This window comes from Alligator sinensis, unplaced genomic scaffold (assembly GCF_000455745.1).
Source record: "Alligator sinensis unplaced genomic scaffold, ASM45574v1 scaffold297_1, whole genome shotgun sequence".
In the NCBI taxonomy this organism is placed as follows: Eukaryota; Metazoa; Chordata; order Crocodylia; family Alligatoridae; genus Alligator; species Alligator sinensis.
The window spans coordinates 2,567,517-2,588,623 of NW_005841848.1; the positions used below are offsets into that span (position 1 = coordinate 2,567,517).

The following is a 21,107-nucleotide window of genomic DNA, read 5'->3' on the forward strand; positions in this document are numbered from 1 at the left end:
AAGACTGAATCAATTCAGCCTCAGGCTTTTTGACTGTCTGTACTTAGCCTAAGAGGCCACCCTGCCCTGCCTCCTACTATTACACTTTTAGATGCTCAAACAGCTATTCCCCATTGCTCAGGAATATATTCAGAGTAGCCATTCCCATAGCAACTTCTTCCACTTTCTGAAAAAAATATTGTTCCCATGATATTGCAAGAACTTGATGGGATGAGTCTTGTATCGTGCTATACTTTTCCAGCAAGTATGCAAGTAATTAATATCCCTCATTACCACAATCCTGGCCTCCTGGATGCCTCCAGGTGTTGCTCAAAAAGTCTCCTCCATCACTCCCCAATTAAGATGGTTTATAGTAGATCTCTATTATGATATTACCCTTGATCTTATACATTTTTTATCTTCACTCAGAAGCCTTCAGCAAGCTTTCACCTTTTCCTGAGCCTCAAAGCAAACATGTATGTTCTTGTTACAAAAATATAATACTTCCCTTTTTTTCTCTTGCCTGTCTTTCCTGAAGAAGCTCTATACTTTTCTGTCTAACATTTGTCACACCAAGTCTTTGCGATGCCAATTAAGGTATAGTTTTGATTTTGTACTCTCAGTCCAAGTTCTTCCCATTTATTTGCCATGTTCCTGGCATTTTGTGTAAATGTGTTTGGCAGGTCACCCAGTTCTTCCTTTTCTTTCTTTTGACCCTATTGCATTTTTGAGCCTGACCCCTTCCAGGTAACTTCCAACCCTAGGTAGTTACTTTCACGATTGACAATTCTACCATTTTTGTCAAATAATAAACCAATATAGTTTTTGTTCCAGATGTACTTTAACACGCCCTGCTCCTGCCAAAAAACAAACAAATGAACAAACACTGAAATCAACTAATTTTTGCCTTTATCTCTACTAGCAATAGACTTCTGTTGTGGTCCTTTTTTCCCTTACCAATTTTCTACTTTTCTTCTAATTCTCACTTTTACTCATTGCTATCAGCTTTCTTTTTCTTCTGTAGCTGCTTTCATGTCCTCTGGAAGCCAGACTTCTTAAATCTATCCAGTGTTGTGGCCTTCTTTCTTGACCAACATGGCTCTTAGGGCATCTACTAAAATATTCCTAAACAATTCAGAATTATCATTCACACATTTTAAAAACTCTTTTTCTCTGAAGGTTCAATTCATACTTGTTTTCAGCTTTATGAAACTACTTCTTTTAAAGTAATTATGTTACTGGTTTGGACCTTATTCCATTTGTGTATAACAAAGTAATCATGGTCCTAACCAGCCACTAATTGGAATTTTTTGATTAATTGTTCTTAAATTCTGAGATCATTTATCTGATAAAATCAAATTATTAGCTCAGAATGTAGTCATTTTTGGTCTTGCTGCTAGAACAAGACAATTCCCATGGTTTATAAAACACAAACAGAGTAGAGTTAGGAGAGTTTACACAGGGCAGAATGCTATAGAAGCAACTGGTTTACATTTAAATGTGATGGTACTACAACTTAAAATTTAGGCAGTTTATTCAGAGTGAAGTGACTTTCTGAAATTTGAAGTAGGGTGCAGTTGGTAATTTGCCTGGTGAGTTCGTTTTGTAAAACCTCCTATGAAGTCATGTGTTTCTTCTTCTGAAGTTCCCTTGCATTTCAAGTAATACTGCAGCAATTGAAATTAGCAATGAAACTGTAATTAAATTGTTTGAACAATTTTTTAAGACAGACTCCAAACATATATTTATGACAGGGATATAAAAGCTACATCTTCTTGCATGAAAATGTGTGGGCTTTAATTTTGTAATGTATATGGTTAATTGACTTAATTTCTCATTGAATTACCTCCAGGAACAGTTATTTCAAATGTTATTCCTTATCAACCAATCTTCATTGTTTTTAACTCATCAAAGCCATTCTCTACTAATTAATTTATTCCAATCTGAATTTTCTTTCATACTATCAAATTAAAGAGAAAATAATTCTGGGTTTTTGTTAGCCAAAAACAACACGAAAAAATTCCTTAAGTTCATGTGGTTTTGAAGGGTAAAACATTATGGTATATAATATTATAGCACGTTACATGATAAAAAAAAAATCACTATAACTCTGGGCCTAAAGTGAGCAAGTCAGCTGGAGCTACTGAGTGGCTAGGTACCCTGTTGTAGAATTATTTTATTTTCTTAGTTATAGAGTATGTGGCAGGGCACTGTTTGGGCCTGCCACTTTAAGGGCCTGGAGCTGGCAGCCACCAGGTGCCTGATTTAGGGCAGTCGTTTTGGGAGCTGGGGCTGCCCATATAAACACGGCAGTTCTGTTGTGAGGGGCCAGGCAATAACATTGCCTGGCTGGAGGGCTGCAGATCTACATCTGGAGGTAAGGGAGGAGCTATAAGGGGATGGTAAGGAGGCTCCTGGTCCTGGACATGACCTAAAACTGCGCCCTGCTGGGAATGGGTGGCCTGATGGGGCTCTCAGTGGCCCCCAGAAAATGCCAGGCAAGTTACCACCTCGGTGAAAGGCGGGTCGGGGCACCTTAACCCCTAGCCCCCACCACCGGGTGGGTAACCCCTTTGTTTATAGGGCCCAGAGGGCAGACCCCTGGAGAGAGTGAGGGGCTAGAGACTCGGATCTGATCAAGAGAGTACCCTCGACTGGCCCATGCTGGGGCCAGGACCGGGACAGTCAAAAGGGCCAGGCGCCCATTGTGAGGGACACCCAAGAGCTGAGGGCCTGGGGTCCTGACTGGCCTGGAGGTGGGCCAGGGCTGGTAGCCAAAGATCCCAGGGGGACCACACCTGAGAGGGGAAAATAGTTTCAAGGAGCTAGATAGCCTAAATGAAGGTGGGGTAGGCCGCCTGAATGGAGGGATCTTGGAGGGGTCCTGATAGAAGGATTCTGGGACCCAATGTGAGGCCGGTGATGATAAGAACACCTAGATGCCATCTGCGAGATTTGGGCTGCGGTGTAGGGGAGGAAAGCAGCAGCAGATAGCGCCCCCTGGCATCGGGGCAATAATTGGGCAGCCTCCCACTTAATTAACATCTACTAATTAATCAGTTAACATCAAGGCATGGCAGGAGAGAACGTGGGCGGTTGGCCCAAGAACAGGTGGGCAGGCCACAGAGATCAGCCCGGAGCAGGCCCCACGTTACAGAGTAGAACTGGAAAAACAAGAAATTCTTTAGGCATGTGGCTGTCTTTTTGTTCTGCATGGTGCAGTAGGCCTCTAGTATGTTATAGGCACCCTTGGGCATTTGTGCAATATAAACAATTAATAGTAATATCAAAATATTGAAAATATTTAGAGCTTGCAAAACACTGAGCATCAGACTAAATCATTCCTGAGAGAGATTAATTTGTGTTTGATATCAATGTTCCATTTAAGTGTACTGATATATCTCTTATATTGGAGTTTTGAGTAAGACTTTCTTCAACAAAGTTAAGGAATAATACTAAAAATGCTTATGCCTGCATTTCTGAGGTCTGGTCTTCGATTGTACAAGTTCACGTGAATGAATACTGACCTACTGGTGCCTGATAGGAAATGTTGGCAAATATTCTATCTAGAAATAGTGTTCTGCCTCGGATGTTTGGATTGAGTTGTTTTTCTTTTGTTTCTGTTTCAAGAGATGTGTACACCAAAATCTTTTCCTTAGAATGTCATGTGTTCCTGTTGCTTTTTTCTAAAGGAAGTTAATTCTTCATGACCATTTATTCTCCACTGCATCTGATTTAGCCCCATAATACATTAAGTGCTTTACAGACATTTTGGAGCAGGCACTGTTTGTGTTTATGAGGTTTACAGTGTAAGCGAGGGTGAGGGTGAAATGCAAAAGTTAGCCAAAACAGTTTTGCAAGAGGGTGTGGAGTAGAAGCTCCTGATATGAGGTAAGGGTGTTTCAAAGGCTATTTTAACTTGTCTTGGTGTTTTACGCAACAGGGACAGTTGAAGTTCCTGTTTTGTGCAATTATTTTTAGTAATAAGTAAGAGGAGAAATTGTGTCCTGGTAAGCAGAACTAACTCTGAGCAGAATGGCTTTAAATTTTTTTCCTGTGATGCATTATCAGATCATGATTTAAATCACTTCCTCAGAATAAAGTTTTCCAGACAATGCCAAAAAGAAAACATCTCGCATGTTGTTAACTAGAAAGCTAAAATTGCCAAAATGAGTGGGTAAAACGACTGTGGGTATTCTTTTTTTTATGGAAAATTATATGCACTCTCAATGTGGCAAATGATATTCATATAAACTTCCCAGGTTCAGAGACAAAGTAGGCAAAAGGCATCGACTAGGAATGATTATATAATATGATTGGTTCCAGTTCAGATGTGATCTATACTATTAATGTGTAAAAAGTGCATTTAAAAACGTTAGTAACATTGAAGAATCCGGCACTTGGCAGGTTAGAGATACCAGAACTAAGTGTGCATGTGAAACCTTAATTTGGCGACTTTGTGCATGTGTATTTGGAAAGGTTTAAGTTACATGATTACCTGTTGTTTTCTCCATGGATCCCTTGCCTTATTCAGTGCACAGTGTGAACCTGCTTTGCGATGCATGTGTTGTATAATGAAAGATAAAATTGTCTGCTCCGCCCCTGCCTCATATGTTGCACAAGTTGGAAAGTGTACAGTGAAATCAGTTAAAAGATTGCAGGAAGAAAAAGGGAGTTGTAATGTTTAAGGTAGTTGAATAATGCTTTAGAAAACTGGATTCCTTGCCTGCCAATGCTAGAAAGGATATGTTGCAAAAGAAGTAACTTAGACCAAACTTTTCACATTTGACCATTAATTGTGTTCCTGGTTTTCTGGATTCTTGATGTGACATTCTCTGATTTGCAGACATCCTGAGCACTCAAAACTGCAACTGAGGTCAATGGGAGTTGTATGTCCAAAGTATGAAGTGCTCCATATTGCTTGGTACTAAAAGTAGGACTTAAATAATTAAGTGCAAGGAGGCCTGGGGCCACACATTGAGTAGTGGGAATAAAACAAATTGTTAAATAGCACTTCATAACTGGCTTTTCTGTGAAAGAAGAGAGATACTGTTGAAAAAATAGTACTATATTTTCTCGTATACCACATGCCTCCAAATATGATAGTCACCTTGTGTTGGGAAGGCAGATTGAAGACAGAATTTTTTTTTCCAGAGTCGTAGCCAAATGCTGACCACGTGGAGCAGGGGCAGACCTTACTCTTTGCTTTCCCTTGCCTCGCTTGCCTTCCCTTTCCTGCTCTGGCAAAAGCTAGAGTTTTAACCCTCTTATGGCTGCTACCACCATCAAGCTGGCAGTAGCTTTTGGCTGTGTAGCAGCAGCGGCTGTGAGAGGTTTAAAACGTTAGCATGACCCTGAAGAATGGACTCTGCCCCCACCGCTTGCTGCCTGGGAGAGAAGGAAGAGAAGCACAGGCTGTGCCAGCCGTTACAATGTTCCCATGGGTCCATTCCGGCATGGAAATCAGCTTCCCCACTTAAGATGCACCCTGATTTTGGAAGGCTAACTTTTTTGGGGAAAAGTATTTGTGGTGTGCAAGTATATGTGGTATGTTAATCAAAGACTATTATAATGTTTATACACAAGGAGGCTGAAGTTGGATTCCATAGGCAACCATGATTTTTGGCATTTTCTAAAAATTGAGTGCTTGACTTTACAAACTCAGTCATGTTCCTTTAACACATGAGCATGTGGCTATGTGTTTGCATGTGTGTGTGCTCCCCCCCATTTCCTCCAGCCTGGTCCTATACCAGCGCAGCCTTCTCATCTCACAGCCTTATTAGCCTCATAGACAAAGCAACTCTCCAGTATTCAGGTTTCTGATTCCTGTCTCAGTATATTTGCCTAGTCATTCTGTATCCCCATCTGATTTTGGTATCCTGTACCCTTTCTCCTTAGGTCTTGTTCTTGTTTCCTTTGCTTTTGGATTACACATATTCATCCTTCACATTTTCTGACTAATAGGTGGCCACTGAAAGAGCAAAAGAGAGTTGCCTTTGTTGTCAGTTCTATTGCTCTGAGTCCCATGCCAGTCTGGAGCAGCTGAAGGCAGCGCTTACAAGAAAGGTCAAGCTTTATCTCTGTTGGCCCAGGCTGGAGCATGCTCAGTTGCGTTGTGAGAAACATATATGCTCAGTTTGATCAGCCCAAGGAGCTATGAAGAGCTGAAGCATGCTCAGTGTGGATAAAATCTTTGGGGATTCTCATTGTTAAGTTCAAACAGTTTCTTCCTAATCATGTACGGACTGTAGCTTTTCAGAGGCTCAAATCTTGGCCGAAAGTGGATAGATTTTCACTGGAACAAGAAAAGTTAAATCCCTGACATGAGGGATCACCCCTCTCCGATGTTGTGTTCCTGCTCCAAATCATATAGTTGTTTAGGCTTTTCAGGTAAAAAAAAAAAAAAAAAAAAAAACTAGATAATAAATGCATGAACTAGATTTATTTCCTAAAGAAATAAAAGGAGTTTTTAAACATAAAAATGATATATTCTTCCCAGCCCTTTTTCTCAGGAACAGCAAACTCTGGTTGTACTTAAAAAAAACAAACAAACAAACAAAAAAAATCACCCTGAGGCAGGCACTAAATATGGAAAAGTTCAGTATGAAACATTAAAGTTTGGCAAAGATGCAAGTAACTGAAAGCTAGGTATAATAATGCCAGGTGTCAGGCAGACTTAATAGGTAGTACCATTCGGCCTGAGGTCATGGGCCTAGGCCCATGACACAATTACTACAGAGTAGTTTACCCTGGATTTTACTCTATAGTAAGGAGCAGGCACAGGGCTCTCTTCTCTCAGACTGGCTGCTCTCAGTCGGTGTCTCTATAGGGCCTTGCCACTATCAGGCACTGTGTGGTTGTAGGAATAGCATTGAGCAAAAGACTATACTGGAATGAAATTGACTTGGATGAATGTAATTACTTTTCACTTTCTAAGGGGTAATTTTACCCAGACTAGATTGAGTTGCACCAATGTAAGGCTATATGTTGTGTGTCTGTTCCACTTTTACTACAGTTAATTTACTTCATAATAAATGTGTTGGGTATCAACACTGAGGTTCCTGGATTACCGGATCAAACTAGTTTTGTCGTGGAAAAAATAGAGAAGACAATGGGAGTCAGTGTCTTGCAGATGAGGTCATCATTACCTCATCTAGGCTTTATAAACAGTGCTGTGTGGTGTCTAAGTTGTTTCTGAAGGGCTTTATTTTCACCACCTCAAATAGCCTTGGAGAAAGAAGCATAGTATGGTAGAGCAACAAGGGAGTGAAGTAGATGTGAGAAATCATAAAAAAAAGACATCAGAAGAGCTTTCTGTATCCCCACCCCAAAATGTGGCCCTCTTGGCATTGTTGTCTTGTTCCAGTAGGGTATACTTAACTCGCTGTCTATTCAACAGAGAAATGAAGGGGATCTCTTTCACCGTCTGTGGCACATAATGAATGAAATCCTAGACCTGCGAAGGCAAGTGCTTGTTGGCCATCTGACCCATGACCGGATGAAAGATATCAAACGGCATATCACCGCTCGCTTGGATTGGGGCAATGAGTAAGTAACAGTTATAGAAGCAAGCATAATGATGTTCCTCAGTGCTTACCATTTTATGTTCATGGGAATATGATAAAATAAGAAACTGGTATGTCACAGATGCTCTGAATCTAATATCAGCTTCTCCTGAAAGCTGTTCCTCTTTCACAAATATTTTTTTTCCTCCCCAGCATATTTTATACTTTCAGAAATAAATAACTTTCAGGTTTGCTTTGATTTTTTTTTTAATAAACGTAATTATTCCACCTTGGCCCATATTACAGAGCATAAAATTGCTCTGATTTATGACAGACATGAATGTTGTGGCTTATTTTTTATGAAAACACACGATTTCTAATTGTTACTTGCTGCATTGACTTCAGTAGAACTGCACTGATGTAAAATACCTGAAGTCCTGATCTGAGGTTATTAGATCACTTGTGAGTCTTTACTGAGAGAGTTCCAATAAAACTGTCTTTTGCATCAACCTAAATATTTATTGAGGACAGTTATGTAATTTGTTACCTTATTACCTTTTTCATAACAAGCAAGTAGTCTTGTCTTTGAATTATGCTAAAGTCATACCATATCAGACTTTAACTTTAGTGTTACTTAGGGCACAGCGTCCCCACAAATGCTAGAAATCAGAAATGAATAGCATAATGTTTGGATGTTGAAAGTGATTCTAAATTCACCAAATACAGCTCATGCTGATCTTGACACTATCTTGCACAGTTTGAAAGGCTGACACACATCTCTATTCCAGACACGCTGCACATAGGAAAAATAAGCACAACAGTCTACTCGCGGCTCAATATTACTTTTGAAAACAGCAGCACAGATTAAAAGCACATTGGCACTTGCATTCAAAATCAAGACGTACTTGATGCTCTGTTCTTGTAGCTGGCAATGGGGCATAAAACTCTCACGTTCTTTCTTAAAGAAGTGCCAGCCGTTATGGTCTGGCTTGGTCCCTGTTTGGCAGCTGAATTGTTTAGATGCTAGAAATTGAAGTGAAATCTTATAGCAATGTTATCTACATACATATGTTACTTTTTGCCTCTAGCTTTTCATGATTTTGAAAAGTTGAGGTTGGGGAGTAGAGGTTTGGACTGCATTAAAATTAAACTGCAGCTCACCTTTCATACATAATTTGCTGTATGTTGCTGCTTTAATTGCTAGAATTTTTCAGATGTTTTCCAAAGTACTGAGTCCTGTGGACCTTCTGGTGAAACTGACTATTCTATACCTCTGAAAAGCAAGCCGCTACTTTCCAAGTTGATTATTATTTTTCAGTATAAATGGTCATCAGATGCCTCTCGTGTCATTTAAGTGGTTGTGGACCAAAAGGAATGTGTAAAATTCAACAGGAGTCTTTCCTTTGGCTTCAGTGGGCTTTAGATCAGGTTTTCAGTTAGGAGAATTTGAAAAAAGTGTCCAGGTGACAACTTTCAAAGCAAGAAATATTGAAATATGAGGGAGACCTACAGTAACAATGGTAAACTAACAGAAATAGAAAGCGTTAAAAATAAAGAAAAAAAGGAAAAATTAATCTGAATTGAAAATGCAATCTTCTATATCGTGGGCACATCTTTTTTTTCTATTTTCTCTTTGCATCGGTAAATAGTTTGATTAGCCATAGGAGCCTTAGAAACCATGAAACTGGACTTACTAGAAATACCTGGAGTTATTTCGCTATATTACTAAATTGAAAGAAGATATAGCACTGTTTACAGTTTTATCATTGGTATCTAAATATCACTTCTGTTTTTGATAGAAAAGGTTGGTGAATTACAAAAATAGAAGCCACAGGTAGAGGGAAGACGTTTAGTGGCTTGCCTTTATGAAAAAAGGTTCTTTTTACCTAAGTTTTCTATAATTAAAGAGAGAGAAAAAATTAAGACCAGGATCATTTTTGTTCATAAGGGACTTAATTATATAAGGCACAGAATAGTGACAAGTGCCTTTATCTCCCATTGTAAACTGCACAAATAGAGAGTGTTCAGTACTTTGCCAAACTATACATTATTAGTATTTATTTATCAGACTTCTTCCATTGAATATAATTTCCTGATACTTTTTTCTTTTACCTTTTCTTATTCCACCTTATCCACTTTCCCTTCCTGAGTCCCAGCCTAATGATTCTGAGGAAGAAAGTGGCTACCCTACTAGAATAGAACAGAAGTCATCTGGTATGGTATTCTGTTTCTGGCAGTGGTCTGTGTCTCTTTATGAAGATTTGTTTCTTCATAACATACATAGGCACTGTATGTCTCTGTACACGTGGAGTTGCAAAAGTCAACAGGAAAATTCCGACAGATAAACTTGTACTTTGAAGTATATGATTGGAATGCCTTTTAGGTCACTGTATTTTTTTTTATAGCATAGATGATCTTAACATGCATAAAAGCAAACCATTCCTCACCTACAGCATTTATTAAGTATCGATTCTGTGCAATATATGTAGTCATGGATTCTTCTGTTTACCAATTTAGCATTCCCCGCCTGAAGAAGTTTCTCCAGCTTCTTTTCTGAATATCTACTATGCTTAAAAAACCCCTCTATCAATAATGAATTTAGTGCTGCTGAAAGATGTTGTTTAGACTGAAATACTTATTAAACCCACTTGTTCATCTTGTCCAAGAGATGTCTTTTCCCCTGAAGTTTCTAATGTCTTTATATGCAGCTATTCTGTAATCATTGAAATAATGAAAAGTGTTAGCAGCGTTAGTCTGACGTCAGGAAGAAGGCTGGGCAGGGTGGTGCCTTAGAGACCAGCTGATTTAGTTAGTGTGTAAGTCAGGGGTGGGCAGAGTCAGGTCCATTGGCTGGATTGGGCCCACAGTGAACTCCATTTACCAGCAGCCCCTTCCCATGTCACTGCAGCCAATTTTCATGGAGATCCCAGCAGTGGCAGGACTGTGACAGTGTGGGGCCAGGGTTTCCATGAAGACCAGCCCCAGCAGTGCTGGCAAGGCACACAGTTGGTCAGGGAGCTGCCCTGGGGCTGGGATCTTGCAGCAGTGACAGCATGGTGTGGAACTGGAACAGAGCTGTAATCTGCTGCCTGCTGCTTCATATGCAGATGTGGATCCAGGATTTTACAAAGGGGTGGTGTAGGAGCAGTGACTGGTGTTGCAGGAGTGGTTGCACCCACCACTTCTAGTCTCCTCCTCCAGCTCCCCCATTTGGGGTGGGCAGACTGTGCCACATGAGCAGCAGCCAGAGACTTTAAGTCCCAAGGAAAATCAGAATTCTCCCTGCCCTTTCCCCTCCATGATCAGAGGCACATCCCCTTCACTTCAATTCCCTCTTCCCACACATGCTGCTGCCATTCTCTCTGTTGTTTGGGGGAAAGAGGAACTTCAGATCCACTCCAGCCTGGCTGCCTGGGGACTGGGCTCAGGCTGGGACTGCAATGATGATGGTGGTGGGTGGGCAGGGTCCCTTTCCCTGCCTGCTCTCTCTAGTGTTTCCTGCCATGGAGTTGGGGTGCGGGTGGGCGGAGAACCTGCTCACTTCTCACCATCAGTGTCCTGGGTTGAGTTCAGCTCCCACACAGCCTGACTGGAGTGAATCTGAAGCTCCCTTTGCTCCCGGGACAGTGGCGACCCTGGCAGTGGCAGGTGTGGGGAGCGGGAAGGAGAGGGGAGTGGTGCATGGCTCTGAGCATGGAGGGGAAGGGAAGGGAAATTCTTACATTCTCCAGGACTTAAAGTCCATGAATGCTGCTTCTGCTCCATGGACAGAAAGGGTGGCAGAGGGGTTGGGGTGGGAGGGGAGTGTGACTGCACCACTGTATCCTTTCTGGATTTGTCCCTGTTCATGTATATATTCAGGGCACGTTTACCCCTCAATTCTACCATGCCCAGCAGTGGTGCCTTTGGTGTTCTGGCCTGCCACTTTCTAAATTGGAGGTGGCATAGATAGGTTTGCACACGGCAGCAGGTAGACTAATTTGCTTTGTCATTCAGCAGTGCTAATAATCCCACAAAAGCACAAATGTGGCTACACTGATTCTGGTTTAGAAGTTAGACCAGGTAGAGCTGCACAGCATATTTGAGGGTACCACTGGTAACATGGTAAGTGTACACTGTGGACATGCCCTTAGTCTTAACTACTTGGTTCTGTGCTGAAGATAAGGTATGGCTTTTTTTGTTTGCTACATTTTTAATCCTATTAACACAGATATACTTCATTATTTAATTAAAAGCCATAGAATCAAACATAGATCGATAGTATTGGGTCTGTACAAAGTGAAGCTGATGCTTTTATATCTGCTGGTTTTTCTTTTTATTATCTCTTTGGGTTGTCATCTGAGTTGACACGACTCATCGCTTCACAGTCTGCTATCTCCACAAGTCAGGCTGGAGGCATGATACATAAAACAGAACTGTTTTATGCAAGACTAAAAGCTGTGATAGAACATAGCCCAATGAAAATTTCACACGGTGAAAGAGAGGGAAAAGTCATCCGCGAACTTGTATTTAATCAGATAGATACCTGAACAAAATGGTTGTTTAAGAAAAAGTATTACTGGCTAATTGAAATCCAAGCAGGATACCCATTATGGCACACATCAATAGATATAGTGTTTCCATCAAAAAAAAATCTAACAAAGAGTAATGCAGGTAACAATGAGTTTAAAATATGCATAATCCAATAAAATGGAAAGTATAAGTGTCACTAAGTATAAATCTTCCCTCTGCCATAGAATGTCTCTCCATGATTTCCAAATTCTCTTTACAGACAATTGGGTTTAGATTTGGTTCCAAGAAAAGAATATGCTATGGTGGATCCTGAAGAGATCAGCATTACAGAACTCTATAGACTGGTAGGTAAAGGACATTGTATTTCCTTAGATTTTCTCTGTGATTACAGCGTGAGGTTTCCATAGCAACTTTCATTCCTACTTATTAAATAGAAGGAATTAAATACGTTAAAACATATTTAATCTGTATATTTATATTGATAGTAAAATGTAACCTACCTTGATATAAGAAAACTTCCATTGTGATGTTTCTATAATTATATGAGATGCTTGCACTTGACTTAAACTCAACTAATGACACCATTTCTGTGCTCCACACATTATATGGGGCTGATACATCTCTGAAACTATTATGAGTATGGAATGATGCTTTCAATACTTAATCATCAGTAAAATCATATGAGACACTTTCTTTAATAGTGTAACTTGCCCCTGAGTCCCATTAGGCTAAGGCAAGATTAATGGAACTTATATAGCCATTTTATTAGTTCTGTCATTATTAATCACACTGCGGTATGGGGTCTCTTCCACTGCCATTTTAGCATACATCTCAATGAAACTGAGACCTCTTTTTTTTGGAGAGAAAATGATCCATTTTGCTTAAATTTGTAGGGGGTCCTGATCCAAATAAGCCTCATTGAAATCAGTGGAGATAGATAGATAGATGGATAGATATAAAAAATCGTTTTACAGGGTTTTTTGTTTTTAAACACTGACTAACTTAGGTGTAAATCTGTCGTTAATGTGGGCTATTTCGGGAAGCAAAAATGGGGCCTTTTTGATTACTATCCATGTTGAAATTACAAGTTGTGTGTTCATTTGGGGTTTGTTACATAAATAAAGTTAGTCCTTCTGTGGCGGGCCAGCAGGGGGTGCTCCTGCTCTGAGTGCCTCCCTGGGGACACCTCACGTCTGGCTGACCTCCTCCCCCCCCCCCCCCCCCCCCGAGCACGCGTGCAAGCCTGGGGGTACTGCTGCCGCCACCCAGGAGTCTTGGTGTGTCCACGGCCCTGTGCCCCTTGGGATACACGGGCCTTGTAGACTGTGAGGGTGCTTGACCCACTGCAAGAAATTGGGGTGCATCCCTTGGCCTGGAGCACAAATAGCGGTCTCCCTTAGTCAGCTGGACCAAGGGGACACAAAGGAACGCCCCTCTCCCTCTCTGTCAGTTCACCACGTTTAGAATGATGGAGAACCTTATTGATTACAGGGAGTAGGTCTGGGGTAGGATACAGGGTAGAGACGTATCGCAGAATAACCTTAGAGCAAACAGTGTGGCTAGGTAGCCATTGATCACGCATCTGCTATACTGCAAGCTATATATCTAGATAGGTTCCAAGTAGCTTACTCACAAGTCCAGAGGTTGGTTAAGCTTTCCTCTGGAGGCAGGCAGTTTCTTCTGTGTCCAGTTTTGAGAGGGAAGGGGCTATAGTGTTCAGCTGCTCTTCCTCTCTCCCAAGGGCTCCAGCATGAAAGCTCTTTACTTTCCAGCATGGCTCTCTCCAGCATGGCTCTGCCAAAAACGGCTCTTCTCTTGCCTCTTGGGCAGTCTGGGCTTATATAGTCCTTTTGGCCAGGATTGATTCAGGGTGATGATGTCAAATGTTGTTGGATGAGAGCCAATTAATTTGAAATGCATCATCACTCCCTAGAGGAGGGACAGGGGCTCCTGCCCCACCCCCTAGCTATTGCCAAAACAATAAAGAGGTGGAGTTCCCCCCTTGGCTACCTGTAGCTTCTCACATCTGCAGGACCAAGTCCTGAGTTACAACTCAGGGTTACATGAAACAGATGGGGGAGGACTTCCTGCCCACCCCAGTGATCGTGGCAACCAAGTTGACAGACAGGTGATACCAGTTTGGGGAGATACTGTGATGGCATTCTGCCACACCCTGAAGCAAAGATAGGGCCTTTTTTATTACTATCCATCTTGAAATTACAAGTCATGTGTTCATTTGGGGTCAGTTACATAAATAAAGTTAGTCCTTCTCAAAGTTCAAAACTTTATGTAATATTACAGAATCATATTTGTGCTTTAAAGTCTTAAATATTTTCTAATTATATGGATAAATGGTAATCAAAGGGAGATTAAAACCAGTTATGTGGAAGAACTCACTAGTTCACAAAAATAATTTAAGAAGATTAAAAAAATTTAGGGTGCCTGTACATGACTGCAGAAGCCATTCCAATGCACTATAATTACAGTGCATCGGAGTAGACTCTATTGAGTCTGCTGGAGCGTTATAGTTACTGCAATCCATCAGCCACCTGAGTCTTGTGTATTAATGTCCCCACACTTCAAAATGGCAGTGGGAGCACTTGAACTAAAGATCATCGAATGGGCTTTAGTTCAAGCACTCCCACTGCCAATTGGAACCACAGGGATGCTGATACATGAGACACTGCAGTACTCTATATAACATGGCTCTTGGAGCCGCTCTGCTTAAAGCATCGCCCCTCACCCCTGGAGCATGTGTAAAAGTGCCCTTAGTGATTAGTGAAATAATATACATTTTAAAAATAAAGAAAAAGCATTAGTTTGAGATCTTGAGTACTTTAGAAATATCAGTATTTAAAAGTAAGTTATTTTAATACAATGTAAAAGGCGGAATTAATGCAGTTTAATTTTTTTCCAGACCCTGCATTCAGTTAAAATAATCAAGTTTATAAACAGTAAATTGAGAGTAAGGGAAATAGTAGGTGACCTACAGAGTAATTTGGTATAGATTACTCTGTATGAAAGTTCTCCTAACCTTTCAATTTTACCTTTGTAACTGAAATGGAATTATGTAGTGTCTTTTAAAGCTCTTTCATGAGCTCAGGACATTAAAATATTAGATTCATAGCTATTCAAAACAGTTTTAAAATGAAAAATTGCAAGTTTAAAGTAATCATGACCTCTATTATATAGAAAGAAATATCTGGGACTATAGAAGTAAATGGTTTCTTTCCACTGTGACTAAAGCCAGGTATAAACTTGGGTAACTCATTTACCACCATTTTCTCTAGAAAAGTACATAAGCATCAATTGGTACAAAGCAAAGCATACTGCACCTAAAAGAAGGAGTTTTGGCTTAGGAAACCACTCTCAAAATTACAATTCTCAACTTTTATTATTACTTTTTATTAATAATTTGAACTCTTTCGTTTTTGATGGTGCTGTGTAGATGGAGCATCGTCATAGAAAGAAAGATACTCCTATCCCAGCAAGTAGCCACCATTTATTCGTGCAGATGAAGAGCCTGATGTGCTCCAATTTAGGAGAGGAACTGGAAGTCATCTTCTCACTTTTTGACAGTAAAGAGAATCGACCAATCAGGTAATGCTTCAATTTTCCCAGGCTTATTTCAAAACAATAATCCATAAGGATTTGTTTTCACTGAATTTTACATGATTTAGGTAATTCTGATACATTTATTTACTAAACATTATATTTAGAAACAAAAATAGAACCTTGATTATTAGAAGGGCATTAGTAATTTCCCTTTGGGACTCAAATTTTGTGCTCCTTTATTCATAATACGACTCTAGCTTCAGAATGACATGTTTTTCTCAACCAAACGTGCCCCTTCAGGATGTCAATATTGTTTTGTTTTTGTGGGGTGGGTGTGTGCGTGTGCATGTACAGTTGATACTAGCAGTGTAAATGTTGGGCTTTTTTAACATATCCTTCTGCTCAAATAGTGAGATCCTCTTAGGAACTTAGGACTGGATGGGACATCTTGGATATTTGGGTCTAGTCCCCTTTATCACATCACATAATTGCTTTAATAGGCTAATCAGGCTTCATTTTAAAACTAATTAGGGTTTGTCAGATAGTTAAGATTTTGCCCAGGCCCTGATCATTTCTTGTTCTGGTCACTGTCAGCTCTTTTATGGCCTTAAAATCAAATTACCTCTCCGTTTCTTAAAAAATACAGCTAAAAAGATCATCCACCTTGCTCATTGCTGTCAGTACCTTTCCTTGTATCCATTCACAGATCTGGCCTATATGGTACTTGAGGGCTTTTTCAGGTGATTCCCTATGTTATGATTTTTAGTCATTAGAATCAGTAGCTGATAGTGATGGTTGGGTCCAATAGCAAAATTCTGCTTTTGATTTCTTTGAAGGAAAGGGAAGGAAGGAGAAAGGTGTTGACAACATCTTCATGTTGTGGATGAAATGTCAAAGGAGCAGTGTTAGAGTTGAAGTAGATCATCTCAGAACATCTCTGGAAATGAAAGAGGATATAGTAGGCTGAGAAATGGAATCATGCCAGATGACAGTGGTTTTCGATGTTGTGAAGTCATGGAACCCTTTCACCCTATCACTTCATAACACAATGGCAGCATGCTGCTTTCTGGCCTGCTCAGACATTACCCCAGTCTCTTTGTAGAACCCCTGATGACTTATCATGGAACCCTAGGGTTCCACGAACACAGTCTGAAAACCACTGCCCATATTATGATCACACTCAGCAAATGTGAGCCTGAGGAAGAGCCCAGTGGGGGAAGAGTCACAAGGAGCCCATCTGCTAGAGTGTGTCAAGAAGTTTGAGTTGAGAGTGTGATTAATTAAATGTTTTCCTGCTCTCCTGGTTATAGAAAGAATGTAGCCCAGAAGTGACAAATTCCTTTTTGCAGCAAAAGAATTTTGGCATTGAAAGAATTTTATAGCAGACTGAAGCATAGAGATATTATAAAATAATGTAAGAGCTCAGAGAGAAATAAACCACTGCTGTGGGGTCATTAATGGGGTAATGGCTATTGTTCAGTATTGGTGGGAAGATAAATATGATAAATGTGAGTGCCTCTTCATTCCTGGCAATAAGAATTTTTGTGTCAGCCAGAAATAATGGCAGTATTTGACAAAACTATTTCTAACCATGGTTTCAAATAAAGGGCAAAGATGCCTGCCCACTGTTCTGGAGGAAGGTTGTTCTGAATAAATTGAGACATTGCTACTGAGGTCATACAAGCAACTATTGTTAACATCAAAATGGGTAGGTACTATTATGTAAGTCCAGACTGCACACTTAACAACAGCCACCAAAAGGAGAGAATTGCTATCTTGACAGTTGTGGTTGTCTCTGAGAATGAAGCATGCATAAATGAATATGTTCTGCATTTATTCCAGTATGTGGTACAAGTGAAGGATTTATTGAGAATGAGTTTCAGACTTTAAAGGAGCTGCTGGTTACAGATGCTAACGTTATGGCAGCAGTAGCAGTATGAAGTGAAAGAAACCGGGTTGCATGCTTAAAGAAAAGCACAGGTTCTAGAGAGGCTTATGTCCCATGCCTGCCATGATCTGACACTAGTTATTAATTCTTGTCTCACAAATTGCTGAGTTGTTCAATGGCTATTTGTAGCAGCTTTACAGTCCCTGAATTTCCTATCCATATTTCTGGTAAATCTTGAAGAAACATGGAGTGTGGAAAGAGAGCAGGCCAGACTCTGTGAAGGCAGCTTACCATAGGTTGAAAAGACTCCCTTGAGATGCACTGCTAAAGAGTACTGACAATATTGAAACCAACAGTGTGTGAACTCTGCATAAATGTTGCCACGGTAATAAATGAAATACAGTCCTATGTATGCTTTGTGTGCACGGTAGGATGTTCTGGTGTGCTTTGTGGAAGTGACCCATGTCTGCAGCATATTTCAGAATGCTTTAGCTAATGTCTGTCTCATTCAGGATTCTCTTTGCAAGCAATAGTGTGTTAAAAATGTAGTGAAAATGATTGTCAGGAATCAGGGCAGGTGGCAGCTTAATTAGTCCCCAAGTGGGACTGATTACCCAAGTACACCTGGTTGCCAGTGGCCTAACTACTTCTAACTGCCTCGAGTTCCCTGTATAGCATGGCTGCCTGTTGATAAACAACAGCCCCTTCACTTCATAGTAGGTTCCTTGACAGGCCATATTCCTGGCTGATTCCTGGTTCCTGCCTCCAGCCCTGATCCCTGCTTTCTGAATTGCCCACTCCTGGCACCTGCCTCTGGCTCCTGACTTGCCTAATTCTTATCCACTAGCTTGTGACTCTCTAGAGTTAAGCTCTGACTGCCAGCATCCTGCTCATCCTCTGAAAATAATTGAGGAAACTCTTATTGATATTGTCTTATAATTAAGACTTCAGATATAAACAGTATACATTTATTTTGCTTTTTCCGCCTTCAGTTCCTTAAAAAAAGAAAGAAAAAAGCTCTGCCAGGGAGCAGCAATATGGAAGTATACGTGATCCAAAATTCTAATTCAAAGTAGATTTCTTCACTCCATTGGTTACAGCATTAGTCTTGCTTAATGAGCATGTTAAGCATGTGTGAATTCTAACAAAAAATTGGATTCCTGAAATAATGCTGATCATCAGATCTGTGGATCCTTAGAGAAAAGTGTGGCACAGTCTATAGTAGCAGACAAAAGAAATCCTAATAAGAAAGCAAAGTCTTTCTTGCTGAAATGTCACAAGTCACCCTTCACCCCCACAGTTTTCTTTTGTTTGCAAAAGGCTTGCTAACAAACTTACACAGAGCTGTAAATTACCCAGATTCTGCCTGTTAGCACAGTATCTAATGTAACTTAAACACTAAAATGATCAAGACTTACTGAAAGGCTTAAATGAGACAAAGGCCCTTGGGAATGGGTAGTGAAAGCAACAGAGCATGAATTTCCCAAAAGCTTTTCATATACAGTGGAGTCGCATCTTACACGGGGGTTAGGTTCTAAAGTCAGTGCGTAAGGCAAAAATCGCGTATAGTCAAAATTACCCCTGAAAATCCCTTAAATCGCCCATACTGGGGGGGTCGTCAGGGCTTGATGTCGATCCAGGAGACAATGGACTAGGCTTGGGTGACAAAGAGCGACTCGTAGACGAAGTGGTTGGCTCTGGTTTAGCTCGAGAAGTTGATTGCATAGGCTCATCTGCTGCTGGTTGCTTTTTCTTGAAAAACGTGGTGATCAGCAACTGTCACTGTTGTCTCTTGAGCTGCTCAAACATTTCTTGGTACGGTCTCAAATAGTCTGTAATACTACGTGTGATTTTGAGGCTTTGTTCCATGGAGGGATCGTATTCAAAAATTAAATCATTCAAGTGTTTCGCTGCTTGGAACACTTCAGCAAATTTATGAAGATTCCAACTTGCTGGTTCTTCCTGTTCTTCGTCATTATCTTTGTCTTCTGTAGACGATTTTATTAGTTCCTCTAACTCTTCGTTAGTCAATGTTTCTCTATGGCCCTCAATTAATCGCCCGCACTATTTAAATTATTATTTTTCTCTCTCTTTTTTTTTTTTGCCGAGTGCGTATAGTTGAATTCACATAAGTTAAATGCACGTATGATGTGCCTCCACTGTAGTAGACTTATAAATATATTTGTACCCCAGAAATGAATTCTCCCCCAAACATGGAGGCAATAACATGCTGTGCAAGAACAGAGGTCTGTGATGCAGATCATCTTGCAGTATTTCCATTGTATATATATTGCTGGTTTCCTAGAGCTATGACTTTTAAAAAATATATTTATATTTAAAAACTGAAAATTGAGGTGATCAGAATCTTTAAAGTCTGAGTGTATTGATAAGCAACACAAATGAAAATATGTACAGCTGTATGAAAATGGCAAGCCCCCACCCCCATGAAACTGTTAGAAAGAGCTGCAGAGATTTGCTTTTTGTTAGAGCTGAGAACACTTCCTTAAATATTCATTGTAAATGAATGAAAGACAGAATTCCATATCACTGGTCGTGGTAGAGAAATAATTCTCATAGTGGTGGAAAACTACTTGGGTTAAAAGACCTGACAGCCATTAGTGGATTTAAGCCATATTTAAACCATAGTTTTTTTTCTGTAAATAATTCATTGCTTGTGTGGAAAGGAGGATGTCCCATTGTTGTTAAACTGGGAGGATCAGGATCACATCCTATCTGCTTCTACTTTCAGAAACAGGCTTTGTAATAGGCAGGGGTCTACTTAATTTATGATTTTGCAGATGTCATGGAAACTGACATCCTGGATTGTCTACGAAATCAACTTAAAAAATATAAAATAAAATGCTGGCTTCTGAGTGGGAGCAGCCTGCATGGCAGGGAAGGCACCTGCTGGCAGGCAGGCACAAAGAGCAGCAGACAAGATGGTGCCTGCCCTCTCGTACCTCCTCCCTCTACTGGGGCCTCTCCACCAGTCAGCACCAAAGGGTGGGGCTGATGGAGCACATCCAGGAAATACCATGGCATTTGCTTTTTATGCTGTGACTAACGTGCAAAAAGTGTTTCATCTCACCACAATTTAAGTAGGTCCCTAGGAGAAGGGAATGAATCACATTAAATCTACATAGTTTATCAAGTGGAATAAAAATATGATACCCAACACTCTTCCTTTCTTTATCAAAACTATGGTTTTTGTGGATTTTGCATTGACTTCTATGATTAGTTAATGGATTTATCTCCAAGCAGTACAATCAGTTCCCTGCAAAATCAGGCATTTTGTCAATTTCAAAAGAACACTATTTTATAAATATGCAATGCATAAATGCTATATTTACCTGAATTGAAGACAACTTAAGATGACCCATCAATAATTAGATCCTATACATGGAAAATTATAAATGTGTTATAATATTCCATATATAGAAACTAATTATTGAAGGGTCATCTTAAATTCGGTCATCCCTCTTTCCCTACACCTGTGGCAGGGCAAAGTGGCAGTGGGGGTTGGGCAGCCAGACCCTTGTGCCCTTGCCTGCCTGCTTTGCCACTTGCCCCCCATCCTCCCTGCTGCCTGCCTCCTCTGTCCCTTTCCTCCCACTCCTGCATGCCTGCCTTCCCCCCCCCCCCCCCCCCCCTCCGCCTATCCCCCCCCG

At 40.5% G+C, this 21,107-nt stretch overlaps 1 protein-coding gene across 1 annotated transcript in view; it reads left to right on the forward strand.

The window, feature by feature from the left end:
* The window catches only part of DOCK4 (dedicator of cytokinesis 4), a gene marked incomplete at its 5' end in the record, with an annotated part of 280,590 nt that overhangs the window by 28,815 nt on the left and 230,668 nt on the right, over window positions 1-21,107 (forward strand). The window contains 3 exons of the mRNA XM_025208759.1: window positions 7,379-7,527; window positions 12,256-12,340; window positions 15,445-15,596. Coding sequence (XP_025064544.1) covers window positions 7,379-7,527; window positions 12,256-12,340; window positions 15,445-15,596 — 386 coding nt within the window. The remainder of the gene's footprint in view (window positions 1-7,378; window positions 7,528-12,255; window positions 12,341-15,444; window positions 15,597-21,107) is intronic.